The sequence below is a fragment of the Mytilus galloprovincialis genome, chromosome 7 (assembly GCF_965363235.1).
Source record: "Mytilus galloprovincialis chromosome 7, xbMytGall1.hap1.1, whole genome shotgun sequence".
In the NCBI taxonomy this organism is placed as follows: Eukaryota; Metazoa; Mollusca; class Bivalvia; order Mytilida; family Mytilidae; genus Mytilus; species Mytilus galloprovincialis.
The window spans coordinates 44,320,781-44,339,765 of NC_134844.1; the positions used below are offsets into that span (position 1 = coordinate 44,320,781).

General features: G+C 31.1%; 1 protein-coding gene across 1 annotated transcript; it reads right to left on the reverse strand.

The window, feature by feature from the left end:
* Positions 1–1,967: 1,967 nt before the first annotated feature.
* On the reverse strand, positions 1,968–18,477 carry LOC143084202 (glutamate receptor ionotropic, delta-1-like). Its single transcript, XM_076260612.1, has 8 exons — positions 18,195–18,477; positions 13,217–13,404; positions 8,325–8,513; positions 5,489–5,674; positions 4,464–4,558; positions 4,041–4,131; positions 2,808–3,129; positions 1,968–2,218 (listed from the first exon to the last, which is right to left on the reverse strand). Exons 1-8 carry the CDS (start codon positions 18,277–18,279, stop codon positions 1,968–1,970), a joined length of 1,407 nt encoding a protein of 468 aa, XP_076116727.1. The 5' UTR covers positions 18,280–18,477.
* Positions 18,478–18,985: the final 508 nt, after the last annotated feature.

Consider the following 18,985-nt stretch of genomic DNA (forward strand, 5'->3'; position numbering starts at 1 on the left):
GAAATATCAAAGCAAAGTAAGGCACCTGTGGTGTCTGAGCTGAGGTAAAACACATACGGCGAGAGGAGGACGCCAAAGGATTGAAAAATAAGAAGTTTAGTAACTCACTTATATATATGTTTAAGTGGCATTCAACAGTTCAGATCCTTGTTAAACCGAAATCTAAAACTTACTCATCAGAGAAAATTTTCACAAATGGAGAATTGCTCGGCAACGGAAACGCTATCAGCAGTGTATGAAAATCGGCAGGTGATATCACTGACATGTCACAACTCTCTCCTATTGCCATATCTAGGTAGGTCCGGTCTCCAATATATGCATATTTTCCACCTCTAACTTTTCGTATTTGTTCAGCCGGATCACTACTTAAAACTGATGGGTCACTCAGGTTAAATTTTAATATGCCATTCCAAATCTTTTTGCGTTCAGGTAACTCCGAATTCTGTAAAAATAACACGTAAATTAATAAAATTGAGAATGGCAATTGGGAATGTGTCAAAGAGACAACAATCCGACCAAAGAGCAAAAAACAGCCCCAAGGCCACCAATGGAAACATTGTTATATAGTTGGCGGTTCGGTGTGAGCAAAGGCTCCGTATTTAAGGCCGTACTTTGACCTATAATTTTCAACTTTCATCATTATGACTTGGGTGGGTGGTTGTTTCATTGTCACTCATACCACATCTTCGTATTTATATATATAAGAAGTTGGTATTACTGAAGTCTACTAGGAATCGTCAAATAATAATTGTTCAGACAAGGGCTTTGGAAACAATAAATTAGGTGTAATTTTAGGGAGCAACCATTCAACTTCAATCACGAACATTTCTTTTTACTGTTTTGAAACTATCAATCAAATTATTTTTTTAAAATTTAACACTTTAAGGTATGGAGAAAATCTGGATTCAGAATGTTTTTTCTTTTGTCAACTGTTTGACCACAATATTTTTTTTCATCAAATTGTGGATCAGAATATTTTTAAGGAAAAAATCATAACACCCCCTCCCTTCCCCCTTTTGAATGTATATGGTCGTTCTCTTATGACATTGCACAAATTATATCATTTCGATACTAAAAGACACATAAGGTCATAAAGTGGATGAAATTGATAGATATCATCATAGATAGTGTTACGTCCAGTGACCAATATTACACCCATATTCAAGTATTCAAGACAATAACATGATAATGAATTATGAATTCACTCTGTTTCTAAGTACTAGATAAACACTTCAAAGTTACAGAACATGCCACCCTACATGGATACATAATTCCGACTCCGAGCCAACATTATTTGCAGATAGGCTATTTCTTCCAGGATTAATATGTTGTCAACCATGTATTTTAATGTTATTGTTTAGTTTCAATTGTACAAAAACTTATTTTCAAATGTATATAATTTTTGGATTAGAAAATACCTTTAAAAGAGTTTCAAATATAGTGGTGCCAGCAGTGCCCCATTTATAGGTATTTTGTTCAACTAATTATGAATTCACTCTGTTTCTAAGTACTAGATAAACACTTCAAAGTTACAGAACATGCCACCCTACATGGATACATAATTCCGACTCCGAGCCAACATTATTTGCAGATAGGCTAGTTCTTCCAGGATTAATATGTTGTCAACCATGTATTTTAATGTTATTGTTTAGTTTCAATTGTACAAAAACTTATTTTCAAATGTATATAATTTTTGGATTAGAAAATACCTTTAAAAGAGTTTCAAATATAGTGGTGCCAGCAGTGCCCCATTTATAGGTATTTTGTTCAACTAATTATGAATTCACTCTGTTTCTAAGTACTAGATAAACACTTCAAAGTTACAGAACATGCCACCCTACATGGATACATAATTCCGACTCCGAGCCAACATTATTTGCAGATAGGCTAGTTCTTCCAGGATTAATATGTTGTCAACCATGTATTTTAATGTTATTGTTTAGTTTCAATTGTACAGAAACTTATTTTCAAATGTATATAATTTTTGGATTAAAAAATACCTTTAAAAGAGTTTCAAATATAGTGGTGCCAGCAGTGCCCCATTTATAGGTATTTTGTTCAACTAATCCTTCTACATCTTTAAAAGGTAACGTTTCTTTTGTGACAGTCAAGAAAGCCACGAAATTACCACTGTATGTGGCCACCATTATGATGCAAAATATCCACCAGCAGCTCAGAAGTGTTCTCCCTGCTGACGAAGCTGCGACATGTTCTCCACCTGAAATAATATTCTGTTCCTTCTATTAAGATAACAACATACTTCATTCAATAGTCCATTTGCCAATAACCGATTTAATTCTGATATTACACACTTTTTAAACAAATTACTTCCCTTTGTCAATCGTAGACTGGTTCCATACCGGACAAAATTGGCTTTAGCCAATGCAAAGCATGATGAATTGAAAGTGATGTATCTGCGGTTTAACTAATTTTTCACGAAAAATAATTGCTGATGTCAAAAGTATTTAGTTAAACAACAAATTGATGTTATTAAAAGATTTGAAAACCATATAAATTGCTGGCATTACGCACAGGTAGATTTCCACTTTCTGCTACATGTAGCTCTCCATTGTAAATCAAAATAAATGTCCCTCATAAGGGAGACAACTTTTTAGGGATCTCTAATTACAGGGTCGATTACAGGAATTGGCAATAACAAATAGCCTATTGCTATACATATAATTAATATATTGTCGTTAAAATACTTATTAGATATGTTAAGATGATTGTTGCTACCAAGAAGGTCAATTATTTACTTTTTCATGTTAAAACGTTTTATTTTGAAAATATACAAATAGAAAACTTACCTTGACAAAATAATGCTCCATACATGTAAAAGAACGAATCAGAGAAATGATGCAGTCCTCTGATCTTCATTCTACCGGCAACATTTCTGTAAAACGGGTTAAACTTTTCAAAAAGAAACAGAAAAAAAGTTGTTACTGGTAGAGAAATCCCAATACAGATATAGACCATAGGATTTAATGGATCAAATAATTTCGTGGAATACGATGGATCTGGCTTCTTTATGATAATTCCTGATTTTTCGTAATAATAAGGCAGTGTAAAATCTGATACTGTTTCTCTATGTGCATCTGTAGCTAGAGGTGCTGCTACTAAATCTACTTCCTGGAACAAATGTTTTAATTAAATTTCTAACTTTGTCAATTCATAAAAAAAATTTAATATAACACAAACAACAATTTCATAACTAGTGGCGCTGCCACTAAATCTACTGCTACAGCAAACAGCAATTAAATAATCGCATCAACTTAATAAAATTTATCAGTACAAAAAAGTGTGTTTTTACATTTACATGCATTTTTTTTCAATCTCCCACGAAGGTTTTACAATTTTGGATCAAAGTCATACATTTCCGGATATGTTCATCTCTCAACTCATGAGCGACATGTTTTCGCTGTCTTAGATCTTTTACGGTCGTCCAATCTATAGTTTTTACCGATTGTGACATTTAGACAATGTGGATTGGCATGGTGGGTGATGTATGCATATCAGGAGACGCTTATCATGTCGACGCAACTGGTCTCGCTTCTTTTGAAGTTCATGTAATTCCCTCCGTTTTTGTTTGTTATCTTGAACAGCTCTTCCAAGTGTTTCGGTACGTGAACACCTCGGCTTTTTAATAGTTGGTTTTGATGGTTCCTGGTGAAGGTAAGTCCATGAAAGCGCTTCGAACGCATACAATTGAAAGAGTTATTTTCACTTTATGAGGGTAGTTTAGAACATGTCGTCTTACTTACTGATACAAATTCATTATTTCAATTAATCAGATATGCCAGAGATTTTAGAGGAATGACGAAACTAGTATGGTAAATTGCGTTTTAAAGTTAAGACTTGAAAATTTGAAAATCACAAGATATGAAATAGTAAATGTTTTATTTAAAACTGCAACTCATTGTCTAACAAACTTTTTTCCTCCCTCAATCTATACTATGTCGCTTACATTGTTTTGATTCTATCAATGTATATTGTGTTTTAATATAAATCTACACAAGCATTTTAAAAATATTCATACTCACTCGACGTTGTAACTGTCCAAACAAACCATTCCAAGTGTTATTGCCAGATGCCACGCCCCATTTTCCATCAGGTGGCGATATCAATTCATAACTACAGAATATGAATGGGACTGAGTCACCTTTTAAAAGCTAATGTGGTTTTTTTTCAAATTTTTAACTCTTTTCTTTTCATTTTACTTTGTTTTTGAGAATTTTTCAATGCTAAAAATCAAAATGTGTGACAGATTTGTAATAGGCTTTAGTTCTATATTACCTTATCGAATGTAGTGTACATTTTTTCGCCAAAAAAACAAAATTCTAGATCAATTCAGTTTATTGAATATTCAATCATATCTATTGTTCTTTTTTCTCCGTCCTTTTCTGAAATGCGTAGAAAAGTGATAAAATAAAACAGAATCGACTATATCGAATTATGGTACATACGTGAAATTAAGCCTGCGTGATAATTCTTTTAGAACGTCAATGGACAGCCCTTTATACTCATTCGTGACTTCATCTATCTCGACATAAGGCTTCCACTTGTAAATATGAATAAAAAAACAACTTTAAATTTAGAATATATGACTAAGCACATGTAGTCTGATCATAATGTTGAGGTTCTATATTATTTTGTTAAACAGTCTTACATTTTAGTAAGCAGGAAAATAAGATGTGACGTCATTACCATGTATTGGGCCTTAACACCTCTGTTGTAAGGACTTTTTTCACCGAGGCTAAATCAACTAAGTAGTCAGATTTATAACAAACTTTTCTAAAAATGTCCGTTTATGAAATATGAAAATATAAAGAAAATGAGGTTTCAACTCCCTCCGGCAAAGTTTGAATTAGATGCAATTGGCTATTTTGTTTATGTCCTTCTTTAGTCATATTGCTCTTCAACTGTTTCGATTTCTTATAAATCATTGACTTGCAGATATTCGGCTTATATATAAATATATAAAGTATTGTTTTCATTTTTTAGAATACTATCCTTCAGACAAAGAGATGATGAGTAAACTAATGCATTGTAACTCTAAACCTATACCGCAAAGTAAGCATAAAAGGTCTCGCTATAGCAAATGTGAAACGATTTAAAAGACAAAAATAATGGCCTATACAGAAAAACTATGAAATGCTCATAAAAAAAAATATATATAATAATTAATTACTTTTTATCGTTATAGCCTATAAAATAGGTAATTTGTTGTACTTTTGTTTGCAGATCGGAGATCATATACTATAGTGTTTTTTTTTTTTTCTCATTTGATGAGTTTGCAGAATAAAAAGGAATAATATTGAATATCATTACAACAAGGAACTTTTATATTAATGTAAACATATTTTATTAATGATTCATTTTACTTGAATCTAAGGTGTTTCAGTAAATTATGTTTAATTTGTATCAAGTTTCTGTTTAAAGAAATGTTTGTTACGAACGCTACAATTAAGTCTTACTCTTCACTACTTACAGGCAGTATGCTTATCAATAGCCTTCTCTGGTTAAATCCAAACTTTACATTCGGAAATATGTCTTTTTGAAGGTATAAACTTCCATTGAATACAGATCCTACAGTTGTTAATTTGCGTTTTCGGTCATTACTCCACATCAATGTCTCAATAGACACACGTGTACAGTTATTATTATCCATCCATGACTACAAAATAGGCACAAAATCATCTTTAAAATTATTTCACAAATATGGTTCTCTTAAATATTTTTTTAGAATTTTAGGTTTTCAAAACTGTTCAACTCAAGCTTACAAACATTAGGTCTGAATTTTTAATTTCATTTTCCAACAATAGTACATGTATTCCTTATATGATAAGATATTTTCCTTACATAGTATACAATAGGTTTTTTAATATGTGTATAGGACTTTTCAAATAATTTCACACATTTCTAAATCAAAACTTTATGATTTCCCATCATGATATTTTTTTAAAAAGCCAAATGAAAATCAAAACGATGGAAATGAAATCAAACACAGTTGACAACCAATTCTGGGCATGCTAATTGGAAAAAATAGAAAAGGATATAGGGTTAACGACAAAATGAAAATTGTATATCTTTATTTTGAACTATTTAAAAAGAGTGTTGTTCTTACCTCGGATTTGTTTTTACTTTCACAGATAAACTGTTTGGTTTTAAATTGTCGTTACTCTAATGTTAAACTCATTCTTGTTTTATCCAAATTATTTGATAAACAATATTCGCCCATCGCCATGATTTTTATTCACTTTCAAACTGGATATTGATATCGTCCTGAACATGCATAAAATATTTGTCACTGGACGTTGAGCAACTAACAATTAATGAATCAATAAATCAAACTGGTTAAGAATACTTTTTAAATATTTTTAAAACTACATGTTCTTATTTGAATATAATTTGAAAAGAAAGTCCTTTATCTTTTCTGTAACTGAATTATTTATTATCTTCGCGTACTCTAATTCGCCGACAGCTTTTCCGTATTCAGTGACCTTTATCATGACACATCTCGTTAGAACCGCAACCAGAGTAAGACCCCGTTTACAATAGTAAAAAAGATCAATTTGATTCTTTCATGAGATCGATCTTAAATAGATCGATATTTAGTCTAATGTAAACGGGAAAGATCGATCTTCAATTGGACTTAAAAAGTCTACCTCCAGAGGTGGTTTTTAAAAAGATCGATCTTAGTTGAATCGATCTTTCTTCAAGTGTAAACGCTTAGATCGATCGCGATCAATCTTTCTTCAGTTAGATATGAAAATACATCTGTGAATGTTCGGCGGGAAAAACACACGTGTTTTAAAACAATGGATGAAATTAGAAAATACATGTATATATAGATTCCGCCATTTTTTGGATAATTTTTGTTGCAAATTCTCATCCTCAAACGCATTGGCTGTTCATTTTTAAGTAATAGTCTTCTCACATTTTTTGTTAATGACTTGTAACATGTGAACCAAAATGTTAATTGATGACTGCATACGAAATATCAGACACATATATTACAATAATACAATTTATTGTATAGCAATATAATATTTCCCACAGAACGTAACCAAAAGTTAGCGTGCAATAAATTCTAATATTGCACTAGTGCAATAAATTTTTAAAATTCATGACGTCATCAACGTTTAAATCTTAGTTTAAACCAATTTTTACTGTCAAATATTATATTGCTATACAATAAAAGGGTTATTGCATGAATATTGGGGAATATTGTCCCTCGTAGAACATATATTCCCTCGTAGAACATATATTGCACTCGCAAGCTCGTGCAATATATATATAGAATTCTACTCGGGACAATATTCCCCAATATTCATGCAATAACCCTATAGTATTATATTTCTCTGGAAATATCAATGATCCAACTATTTTCTTCGGAATTATTTTGCCAGTGTGATTGTTCGCGCGAGATGCATACGTTATTATACTATTCTATTTTCACGATTATGTGTTTACAAAATGTAAAGTAATCAGGTCAGACTGGTTATTTTTTATGTTGCAGTGTAAACGCACTAGATTAAATAAGATCGATCTTGGCCGTGCAAAGGTAAACGCGAACTTGTCTGTTTTTAAAAGATCGATTCAAATAAAGTTCGGTTTAATTTCGTACAGTGTAAACGGGTTCTATGTCATAGGAAAAATCCGTGATGAAAGAAAATGTAAACGAATGTGGAAGAAAGTCGATAGTAATCGATTCTAAAAAATATTAATACATCAATTGATTTTTAACAACTGTTTAATTAACAAACGGAAATGCATGAAAATATTTAAGCAAAAACAACAATAAACATCGCTGTATCATCTCACTTGTTTTTTTTTAATTTCTACATTGTACAGGATTCTGTGTTGACTATTATCAAGATTACGATCGGTAAAGTTTGGATTTTTAAAAAAAATTAGGAGTTAGTTAGCAGCCGAAATTTTCGATCAACAATCATCGAACGAAATAGTTCTATTGATTAAAAAAAATACATACGTTATAGATTCGATACTAAGTATTAAAAAAACGTGCTGGGAGATGTTTTGGGCATGTTTTGGTTCAATAATGGCATTAACATTATATTTATCAAAAAGTCGTTTCGTATGACTCTAAGAATCCATGATATTTTGAACTGTAGTTTTAGTTTAATAAAAATTTATAGTTTTTGTAATGTTATCTAACTTGAAACAGATTAAATATACAATAGATTAGCATAATAGCAAAGTAATAGCATCTAACATAAAGTTAGTATGATTCATCAGGTCTAACCAGCAGAATAATGCTAGTCTAATAATAAGACCTAAAATAGATATAATAATATTCTTACTGTATAATTCCGGTGCTGTTCACCCTCAGATGATAAATTAAATTGCATAAAAGCAACATTGTCAAACTCAATACCGGAATCACTTGGCCATGATGTCACATCAGTGGAAGTATGGAAAATACCAACAAGCCATCTTGAATAATGTAGCAAGGAATTTCGGAAGGCATTTTTTCTGTCATATTCAAATGGCTGAAATACATCGTTAATATATATATATATATATATAGTGAACAATTTTTACAATTTTCTTATCTCCGTTTCATTTCATTTACTGGTGCTTAATCTTCTAAGGATCTTCAAATTGATTAAATCAGTATTGTTAATATTCATTGTCATTTTGCTTAGTTTCTTTTGTTACCTATTCTGACATAGGACTCAGACTTCTCTTAAGGGCAAACGATACAGTTACATAGGGGGTAATGACGTTGCTAACGTAAATTGTTATTTTCGCGACGTCAAACGGTGACTTATCGGGAAAAGATGCATTTTTCGACTGATTTTTATCATTCAAACTGATCTAATTTGAAAACGAGCGCATGGACCCCTATTTTTTAAAACGACATTTTGTTTTATTTTGCAGGGAGATTATGTTGACCAAATTTGATAAAACTGTAAATAGTGCAATTTTTTTAATTTTGATAAATATACAGCAAAAAATGACGTTTTTTTTCTCAATTCATGATCATTTGATAAATATGAGTTATTTCTGAATAAAAAATGCATACATTTTTATGATACTTATAAAATACAGAAATTACAAATCATTTAACACAAAAAAAAAATGTGTTTATCTTTTTTTTTTTCGACCTCATTTAACTCAAAAAGTAGCACATGAAGGCATATTTTTTATTACATATTTGATTTACTCAGGCAAAAAAAAAAATAGCCTATATGGAAATTTTCATCAAACTGTAAATACGGATTCAAAACTGTATCGTATGCCCTTAAACTGAGTTTTACTGTGCGATTGCTGTGTGTTTGTTTATTCTACATAGGCTAGATATATAGGGGAAGTGTTGAGATCTCACAAAACATGTTTAACCCCGACTCATTTTTGCGCCTGTCCCAAGACAGGAGCCTCTGGTGTTTCTTAGATTTGTATGCTTTTTAATTTTTACTTCATTTATATGTCTTGGCCCCGGCGCCATATAACTATTTGAGTAAAGTTTTTTTACTCAGTCTGAGTATTTTCTTAATTTCTTTATTCTCAGCAAAATGCACCGCCATAAAAAAATTCTCAGATATTTTCTTACTCAAAGTTAAGAATATTCTTAAATATTTGAGTATAGCCAAAACCATACTTAAGTACATAAAAAAATCTTAAATATTTTTTTTAATGTAATTTGATATAAAATTACAAATGTTGATAGTGTTTTTGTTAAAATTTGCAATGAAGAACTTCACTTATCACATCAAATCAAATTCTATCCAAAGGAACATATACATCTATATTCCTTAACATATTTTTTTTCTTACATTTTTTAGGATGAATACTCAAAATCAATGTTGTCTAAAAAAACTGATTAATGGGGTGCTTAAATGTGCATTTTTTTTACATAAAAAATAAGAGTAAGGAGAAACGACTGAAATATGTCACATAATTCTGTAAAAGCATATGAAAATTAAAAATATTTAAGAATTGAATGCTTCTTTTTGTAAATTTATTGGGGTGTAAAAGCGTTGACCGAAGTACATTTTGTATGAAGCGCGGAAGCGCTTCATTCTAAAAATGTGCGCACGGTCAACGCTTTTACAACCCTATAAAGTTACAAAAAGAAGCATTCAATACTTATAATTACATTTTTTAGCTATTATCATGAAAACACGAATTTTATATATCTTTTTTATTTAATTCACCTGTGCACTTTATTGTTGGACCACGTGTTATCATGAATGAAAAGTTGTATTGAGCAATGCAACTGCTTACGGAATAACACGTGAATTGCAGTTAGTCAATCAGAATAAAGTATTATAATGAAACATACATCTAATGTAATTATTAGTTGATAACCCCATCTTGATGTTAGTTGGTTGTACCATATTAATCTTACCAAATTTTAAAAGATACTACAAAAAAAAGCGACCAATTAAACAGCTTCTCATTGTAAATACTTCTTCACTTTTAACATATCCCGCTTGACGCTTGAATATCTGATCTTTCTTAGAAATTACCCAAATGAATGATGCGATTAACAGAAAAGAAAATACCCAATATCCATGCTTTTTGGTGGATTGTTGACAAACAGGTGACAATCGTTAAACTTCGGCTTGAAAACAGGAACTATAATTACCTGCTTTATTTTCACAACACTGACCGATTGAAAAAAAAAATTGACGATTATACGAAATTAATGCGAAAAAAATGATAAAATCGTGCAGAGTGACTTAGTTTATGATGTTTGTATGCATTGGTTCAAGAATTGGAATAACATTATATTTCACCGGTAACCTGTTTATTATGACTTTAAATAGAATTACAGAATCAAAAAGTCTGATCTCACGTTCGCCAGCATGCTTACTACGTCTTATGTTCCAGTTTTGTAAGATCCATCATTCATTGCAATTTAATACAATATTTTTTGGTAAGGGCTGTTTGACTGATACTCGAGGACGGATAATTACATCGTTTTCGATTTTTTTTGTTTGTTTTTTTTTGTTCACTTCCAATAAATTTTAAATATATTCTCCAAAATAGATGATAGATATGCAATTTTTTATATTTTGTTGGACAGTTGGGCTTATCAATGTATTTTCTCTCTTAAATCTATTTTTACAATTTACTACTGGTACATCAATTAGATTGCAGTACCGGTACCTCATATCTACTAAACCAAATACATGTATTACAATCTACTATTTATTATCTTAGATATCAAAAGTTTCACAAAGAAAGTAAAAAAAAAAAATCCCCCCTACCTGTTTGCTTTTAAACATATATTAGTTAAAATATTGATATTCAGGAATGTATCATTTGTGCAGTACAGTAGTACAGTGACAGATTCGGGGGGAGGGGGGGGGGGTATTGTTGTCATACATATGTCGTTGATCCAGACAACTCATTTATCATGTCAAAATCATGATACAGAAGGAAATTTCTATATGCATGATAAGAATTTTACAGAAAATATTTCTTACTGAATAGAGAAAAATAGAACATCTTCCGATCCCCTACTCCCCTTTTCATGACCCTCATAAATTGAATAGTTTTTCTTTGTTTTATTAAACTGTTTTATTTTCGAAAATAATATTTGTACAAGGTTTGTTAATAACTGTAATGGACATTAAATATATATGCCATACCTTCTCACACGACGTCGTACTTCTATTTTCTCTTCCTGTGCAATATGATATTAAATTCATTATGCAGAGCAACTTTTATGACTACTTGCATAATTTTTAAATCGTATTAAACATGTTAAATTCTGTATCAGATTTATATTGATATTAAAGTTACATATATCTTGAATATTGAAAACGGATTCAAATTATTTACTGGCTTTCGTATTGATTTAAAAATATTTGGTTTGTCGTTTTTTTTTTTTTTTCATTGTAGATGTGAGAAAAAAGCAGCTCTGTTTCTCTTAAAATTGTCACATGGTGTCTTATGTCGTCTGAATACATAATGTATGTTATTGATCCGTAATAATTATCTTTTTAAATGTTTATTTGGCACACCATACTCGATAGAAGTGCGGACGTGAAAGAAAGCACTCTTCCCGTAAACGTCAACGAAGATTGCATTGCATCTTTTAAAATAATACAAAATATAGATCTAAATAAAGAAATATCAAAATATATATATACATATTTATAAGAAGCTACGGGTAAATAACTCAAGTATTTCAAGATCTTTCTCTTATAAAATCTATTAGGTTCTATATTTCTTATAATAACACAATTTATTTGCCAACTTTATATTCTGTGACTTTTTGTCAGGATTGTGGTCTCAACGCGCTTCATACAAAATGTACTTCGGTCAACGCTTTTACACCCCAATAAATTTACAAAAAGAAGCATTCAATTCTTAAATATTTTTAATTTTCATATGCTTTTACAGAATTATGTGACATATTTCAGTCATTTCACCTTACTCTTATTTTTTATGTAAAAAAAATGCACATTTGAGCACCCCATTAATCAGTTTTTTTAGACAACATTGATTTTGAGTATTCATCCTAAAAAATGTATGAAAAAAAATATGTTAAGGAATATAGATGTATATGTTCCTTTGGATAGAATTTGATTTGATGTGATAAGTGAAGTTCTTCATTGCAAATTTTAACAAAAACACTATCAACATTTGTAATTTTATATCAAATTACATTAAAAAAAATATTTAAGATTTTTTTATGTACTTAAGTATGGTTTTGGCTATACTCAAATATTTAAGAATACTCTTAACTTTGAGTAAGAAAATATCTGAGAATTTTTTTATGGCGGAGCATTTTGCTGAGAATAAAAAAATTGAGAAAATTCTCAGGCTGAGTAAAAAAACTTTACTCAAATAGTTTTATGGCGCCGGGGCCTGAAGTTTAGTGTGACGTCCATTTTCCCATAGCTAGTACGTATTTTTGTTTAGGGACCAGCTAAAGCCGGCCTCCGGGTGCGGGATTTTCTCGCGGTGTTGAAGACCCATTGGTGACCTTCGGCTGTTTTCTGCTCTTTGGTCGGGTTGTTGTCTCTTTGACACCTTCCCCATTTCTATTCTCAATTTTATTACCATTAATTGATGGATATTTTAATGTTTAAATTCAATATCAAACTACAATAATAAAAAGATACATTTCTCAATGTGTTTGCTAATCTGAGCTTTGTTTCAACTCAATTATAGAAGATATTTTATTTTAAAGCATGTTCCAATTATGAAATAGAAGTAACCATGTACTGCATACCTGTTTTAAAAATTGTCGACTGGTTTCCCATCTACAAACCACTATGAAATTAAGTGTGTCTGGGGCATCCTTAAAAGAGGTATTTGATAAAACATCAATTTTGAATGAAGTCAAGTCTTCTATACGATAAATCACCCCAAATGTTCCAATCTTTGACAAACCTTCCTGCAGCTGTATTGCTTCATGTTCTGAAAAACAAAAAATCAAAACCAAACGTCATAATTTTACTTTTCGGCTTTCGACCATGAAAAAAAAATCATACCGTATAGACGGTTATAAAAGGCACCGACATAAAAAATGTTTTACAAATTAAACAACTTATGGTATAGTTTATAACATAACACAAATATGACAGACCTGGATTAACGGCAACCACTTTTCTACAGGCTCCAAAATTGAGACAGGCACATTAAGATTGTGGCTGGGTTAAACGTGTTTGTGACTGCTCAACCCTCCCACTGACCAGGGACAGTGGTGTAACAGCACAACATAAGAATAAACTGTAAAAATCAGTTGCAATTGGCTTAAGGATGTACACCGCTGAGGAGCCAAAAATTTCTAGAATTAAACTTTTTTTCTTAACCTGATTTTAGGGTTTATAAGACTGTAACAAAATAATTGGTGAAGAAAAATCATATGGTGGTGCACTTCTTTTTTTGCTACGGCCCTTTGAAAATGCCCAGTTTTGATGATTTTTCCATTTTTCATCGATTTTTACCTATTTTTGGGCTATTATCGCGAAAAAAAATCACAGTTCCACAATTAAACTTTTTTTCATACTTTCTATAAAGATGAAGTGGACCAATCTAAATAAATTTTACTTTAAAAAACTATAGGTAGGTGTTAATATAAAAAAGTTTTATCATATTTTGACGCTTTTTTGTGTAAAATTTACCATGCTGTCAACTTAGTTTTGTATTTTTGTGATTTTTCTGAGTTTTAAGAACAAAATGTATATTATTTCAACTTTTTTGTTATAAATGATTAAAAAAATACATATCTAAGAAATTTGAAAAGACCAAAATGATATGGGATGTACATGATTCTTGTAAAATCATTTTTTGTATCCCTAACCCATTTTCTCAAAAATTTTGGCTAAAAATACTGACTTGATTGGTTGTAAAATTTGAAAACTGACTTACTCAAAAACCATTCATTGTAAATACACAATTTTTTCACAGAGTTATGTTGCAGTATAATATTTTTAAAATTCATTGATATTTTCCACTTGTATCACATGTTTTGGAAATAATTCAAGAACGAGATTTCAACGAGACTGAATGAGACTGAAAAGTCAGAAGAATAATGTACATCCTTAAGTCAAAAGATCGGTACGAGGCACAAACACAATTAAAATAAAAAAATAGACACAAAGCACCGAAATAAGAGTACTCGCAGTTATTGAAAGCATGCGTATTTTAATGGTAATTTAAGAGACAGAAATAGGTAAAGGGACATAACTCTTAAAAAATCACTGGTACGTTTGTCTTAACCAGTTTGATAAAAATCTTCTAAGCTTTTTAGTAACAAAGACTAGTAATTAACCTGGCATTTTGCTGCAGAAAAAATTCAATTTTTTTCTGAGACATAGAAAATATTTCTTGGGTGTTCCAAAGCACAATTTTGTTTATTTTGTATCTATAAATCATTTTGGAAACTAAAAGATGTAAAAATAAAAGGGACGAAAAGTTGTTTGGTTTACTTCCGGTGATTCTTATTTTCTTATATGCAATGAGATATTGAGTGAAATGTTCACTATAGTATTGGTACTTATTTTACTGCACCATTTCGACTCTTCACGGATGCTAGAGTTAACTTCATATGCATATTCACTGATATACGTCTCTAAATGTTTAAAAGGAATGATAAAAAAAAAAAAATGAAAACATGTATTTTAGTTTCAAAACTTTTTTTATTTATCAAAAATGAATTTTAAATTAAAAGTTGATTAGCTCACACAGAATGGAAGATTTATATGAATATGAATATGCACACAAATACTTCTTCTCGTCACTAAAAGTAAAGAGAACGATACTATTACATATAAATTCAATATATGAAATTGCATTACATGAGTGAATAAAGTAATTATAAAACACTGAAAGATCAAACCGTGAGGAACGCAGGCTATCTCATGGTGAATATTATCAAAAAGTGCACATTTTTATGATATAACTTGGCTGTTTAAAGAAAACATCAGTTCATTTATCAGTGTTTCTATTTGTGTGACCATTATTAGCCGAGTATTGGTGTGTGTTTCGTGGCTCGTAACGCTCTCTAACAACAATCGGTGACTGCTACGTCCCTAAGTTTGAGTAAGAAGGTTAATTATGTAAGATGTTAGTGAGGAAAAAGATAGGCGAAAGATACCAAAGGAGCACTCAAACTCGAGTCAAAAATTAATTGACAACACATGGCTAGAAAAGAAAAAGAATAACAGACAAAAAACTATTTTACAGTACTCAAAACACAACATACAAAACTAAAGACTGAGCAACACGAACCCTCTAAAAACTGGGGGTGAAATCAGGTGATCCGGAATGGTAAGCAGATCTTGCTCCACATGTGGCAAGTTAAGTTATCTGTTGTGCTTATGAAATCAGTTTAAATCAATTAATTCGAAATCTGAGTCCCATACACATTTTATCCCGAAGCCAATATTCCAGTGCCAATAAAATAAATTGCATTTGAATTTCAAATTTCTGCTTTGGAATTCTCACATAATTACATTAACACTACCATTGTTACTGCACAAGTAAATTTCAAACCTATTTTAATTTTGTTTGTTTCATTCAAAATCCAAATTTTATCAGTGTCAGTAGTAAATCCTTTCAAGCTGATAAATGTGCTTCGAAACAGTTGTAACTGATTTACAGAAGTTCTTTCTTTTTGAATTGTAAGTAAGCCTTAAAACTAGGATTATCCCTTACTTAGAACATGATAGATATACCTCCATTCTTCGCGATTAATAACATCAAATTCTACAATTTCATTGGCCTAAAGCACTTTGCTATATTATAAACGTTGTGTTATCAGATTATATTAATTTTAAGTTCATAATTTAGTTCATGAACTCAAAATACACAGTATTGATTTAATTAAACAGAAGAATAAATGATTAAAATTACCAGAAGGTTGGTGTAATTGAAGGTTGACAAGGTTATATTGAAGCGTAAAAATCAAATTCATCTTGAAAGAGTTCGCCTAGTGGATCTCGGTTATTGATTTTGGCGGCAAATCGATGTTAGAAGTATGCCCGTAATACAAAACTTTTGTCATGCCAAACATACAATCTACAAGACTATCAACATTGATTTCGTTTGAGGCCTATTGTTTTTCAAGATTTAATTCATAAGCATAACGCTTATATGGTCAAACGTTCTGTGTCATGATATTGAAATGTATGAATAATAAAAAGTAATACTAGTACATCACACGTGGTATAAACGCAATCGTTTTGTTTGATTGTCTGTGAAACAACAGTATACCATCTATTGATATAAACTGTACTGTGCATGTTGCTGCCAGTTTATACTAAATGAGCCCCGTTAGTTATATTCATAGTAGAATTTTATTAGGACCATATTCAACCTACCTTATTGTTTCTATCTTTGCTAATTTTGCGTCAGTTTGGTGACCTATAACGTTTTAAAGACATACATGTCTACTTTTTGACAATGCTTTACATGTGTTTCTCGCTTACTTAAAGAGTTGATCATTGTACACAAACGTTTTCGCAGTTTTATGTAGTCATGTTTCATAAAATAGCTCAACGCCTCAAATATTTTAGTTGCAAATCATAGGCTTTATAATTTCAAAGGCAACATTCCATTAGGTGATAGTGTAACGTGTAACCAGGCGTTAATATTTCAAACGAACGTTCCAGTAAACACTTGGATCCAAGTTGTCCACAAACAATACGGCAATACTACAAACTATAAGTAATGTACACCGAATCAAAATATACACATTGACTCTTTGTCGATATAAAGTAACAACGGAAAAATATATATATACACAAATGTAAAACAAACTCACACCCCCTCCTCCAGATGGGACGACCTGTCACTACAAGACAGTATGGTTGGTACAGTTTGTCTCTACCAGACAGTACGTGCTGGTGCAGTTGTCCTCCAGTGGAACACGCTGTCACTACCAATCAGTACGGATTATTGCAGTCTGTCCTGCGTATGGGACAGTCTGCTTTGCCAACTTCCTATGTCAGACCAACTTGTACCCAGTACAAGTTGTCCTCGACTATATCAATGACAGCTATGTTACGTGATTACTCTTGTTCACAGATCTTCTTTATAAGAATATCGACAGACAGAACCCGAATTTATTCATCACCGACTTATATACTCCAGGGCGAATACACTATTTATGGATATGGGTGTTCTCTAAATGTTCCTCATACTGAACACAAGAATCCCTCTCAAACACCCCAATACCTTTGGACCCAACCACTGACTTTCACGCCAAAGGTCTAAATCGGCACAACGCTTCCTTCAGCATGAAACGTGTAATGATACAAGAAGATTCTTCTTATTTGTATCCTTAGCGACCAATGAACATTACAATAGCACTAGTATTGTTTAGATGCTTTAGAGAATATATAGTGTAATTATACTGATATAAAAAATACTTAAGAATATTTTCTAAAAACAGAAAACATGTTATCCTGCGTTGCTGTCAAAATTCGATTATGTTTTACCATATAAAGCTCTGGGTTGAAAACTGTAGAGTAATTTACAAAAGTACACAAAAAAAAACCCCGAAATTAACCAATGTAAAGGCCAGATTGGCTGCGGTACCGTAGCTCTTAGGTCCTTTTTATGTTTTTTGACAATTTGCGGACATTGTCAAAAAATATCAGAAGAACCTAAGAGCTACGTTTCCGCAACTAAAGCCAGATATTCTCAATCCATTCAATAATTATATACAACATGATTTTGTTTTTAAGTAAACGTGTACCTACCTGTTTCATGGTCAAAAATGATACACACTGATGTCCAGTTAAGATGAGTAATTACAGTTATTAATGTCACTACTGGTATCTCCATCTTATACAGAACAGGTTTCCAGTAGATAAAACTCCCAACAGTTCAAAGATACCACCAGTCAATTATAGCATTGATTTGCTGAATTATTCACTTTGCACCATAATATTACGTTTCATGATTAATATTATTATATAATTTACTTCGGATTTCCTATGTTCCTTATCTTCATTCTAACATCAATAGATCCAATAATTCACCAAGCCATAAACTGTAAATATTAATTAAAAGATTAATTAGTTTAATACCAATCATAATAATGGTTCCTATACAAGAATATTAATTATTTATGTACACTTAAATGTATACTTAAACTTTACAAATTTAGCCATGAATATCTGTTGAAATACAAATTGCAACCTCTTTTTTAATCAACTAGTATCGTTCTATATTTTAATATTTGATCTTGACTTAATTTTAATTAGCTTTACAATAGACAAAGGCTAACATACGTGTTTCTTATTGTTAAATGCAGTACGGTTGCCTGCTTACATCAAATTCAGTTGAACTTTGTTGTAAAGTTGTCTCACTGGTAAACATACCACGTCTCCTTGTTTTTACATGACCCTTGCCTTTTTTATCATATAAATACCGTCAATATCTGTCTACATAATTGGAGACAACATTCAATTCGTGTAAACACCTGTCTTCAGCACTTCTCATTACATGGAAATTCTTTTTCTAATTCTTATAGAGCTTACATATCCAC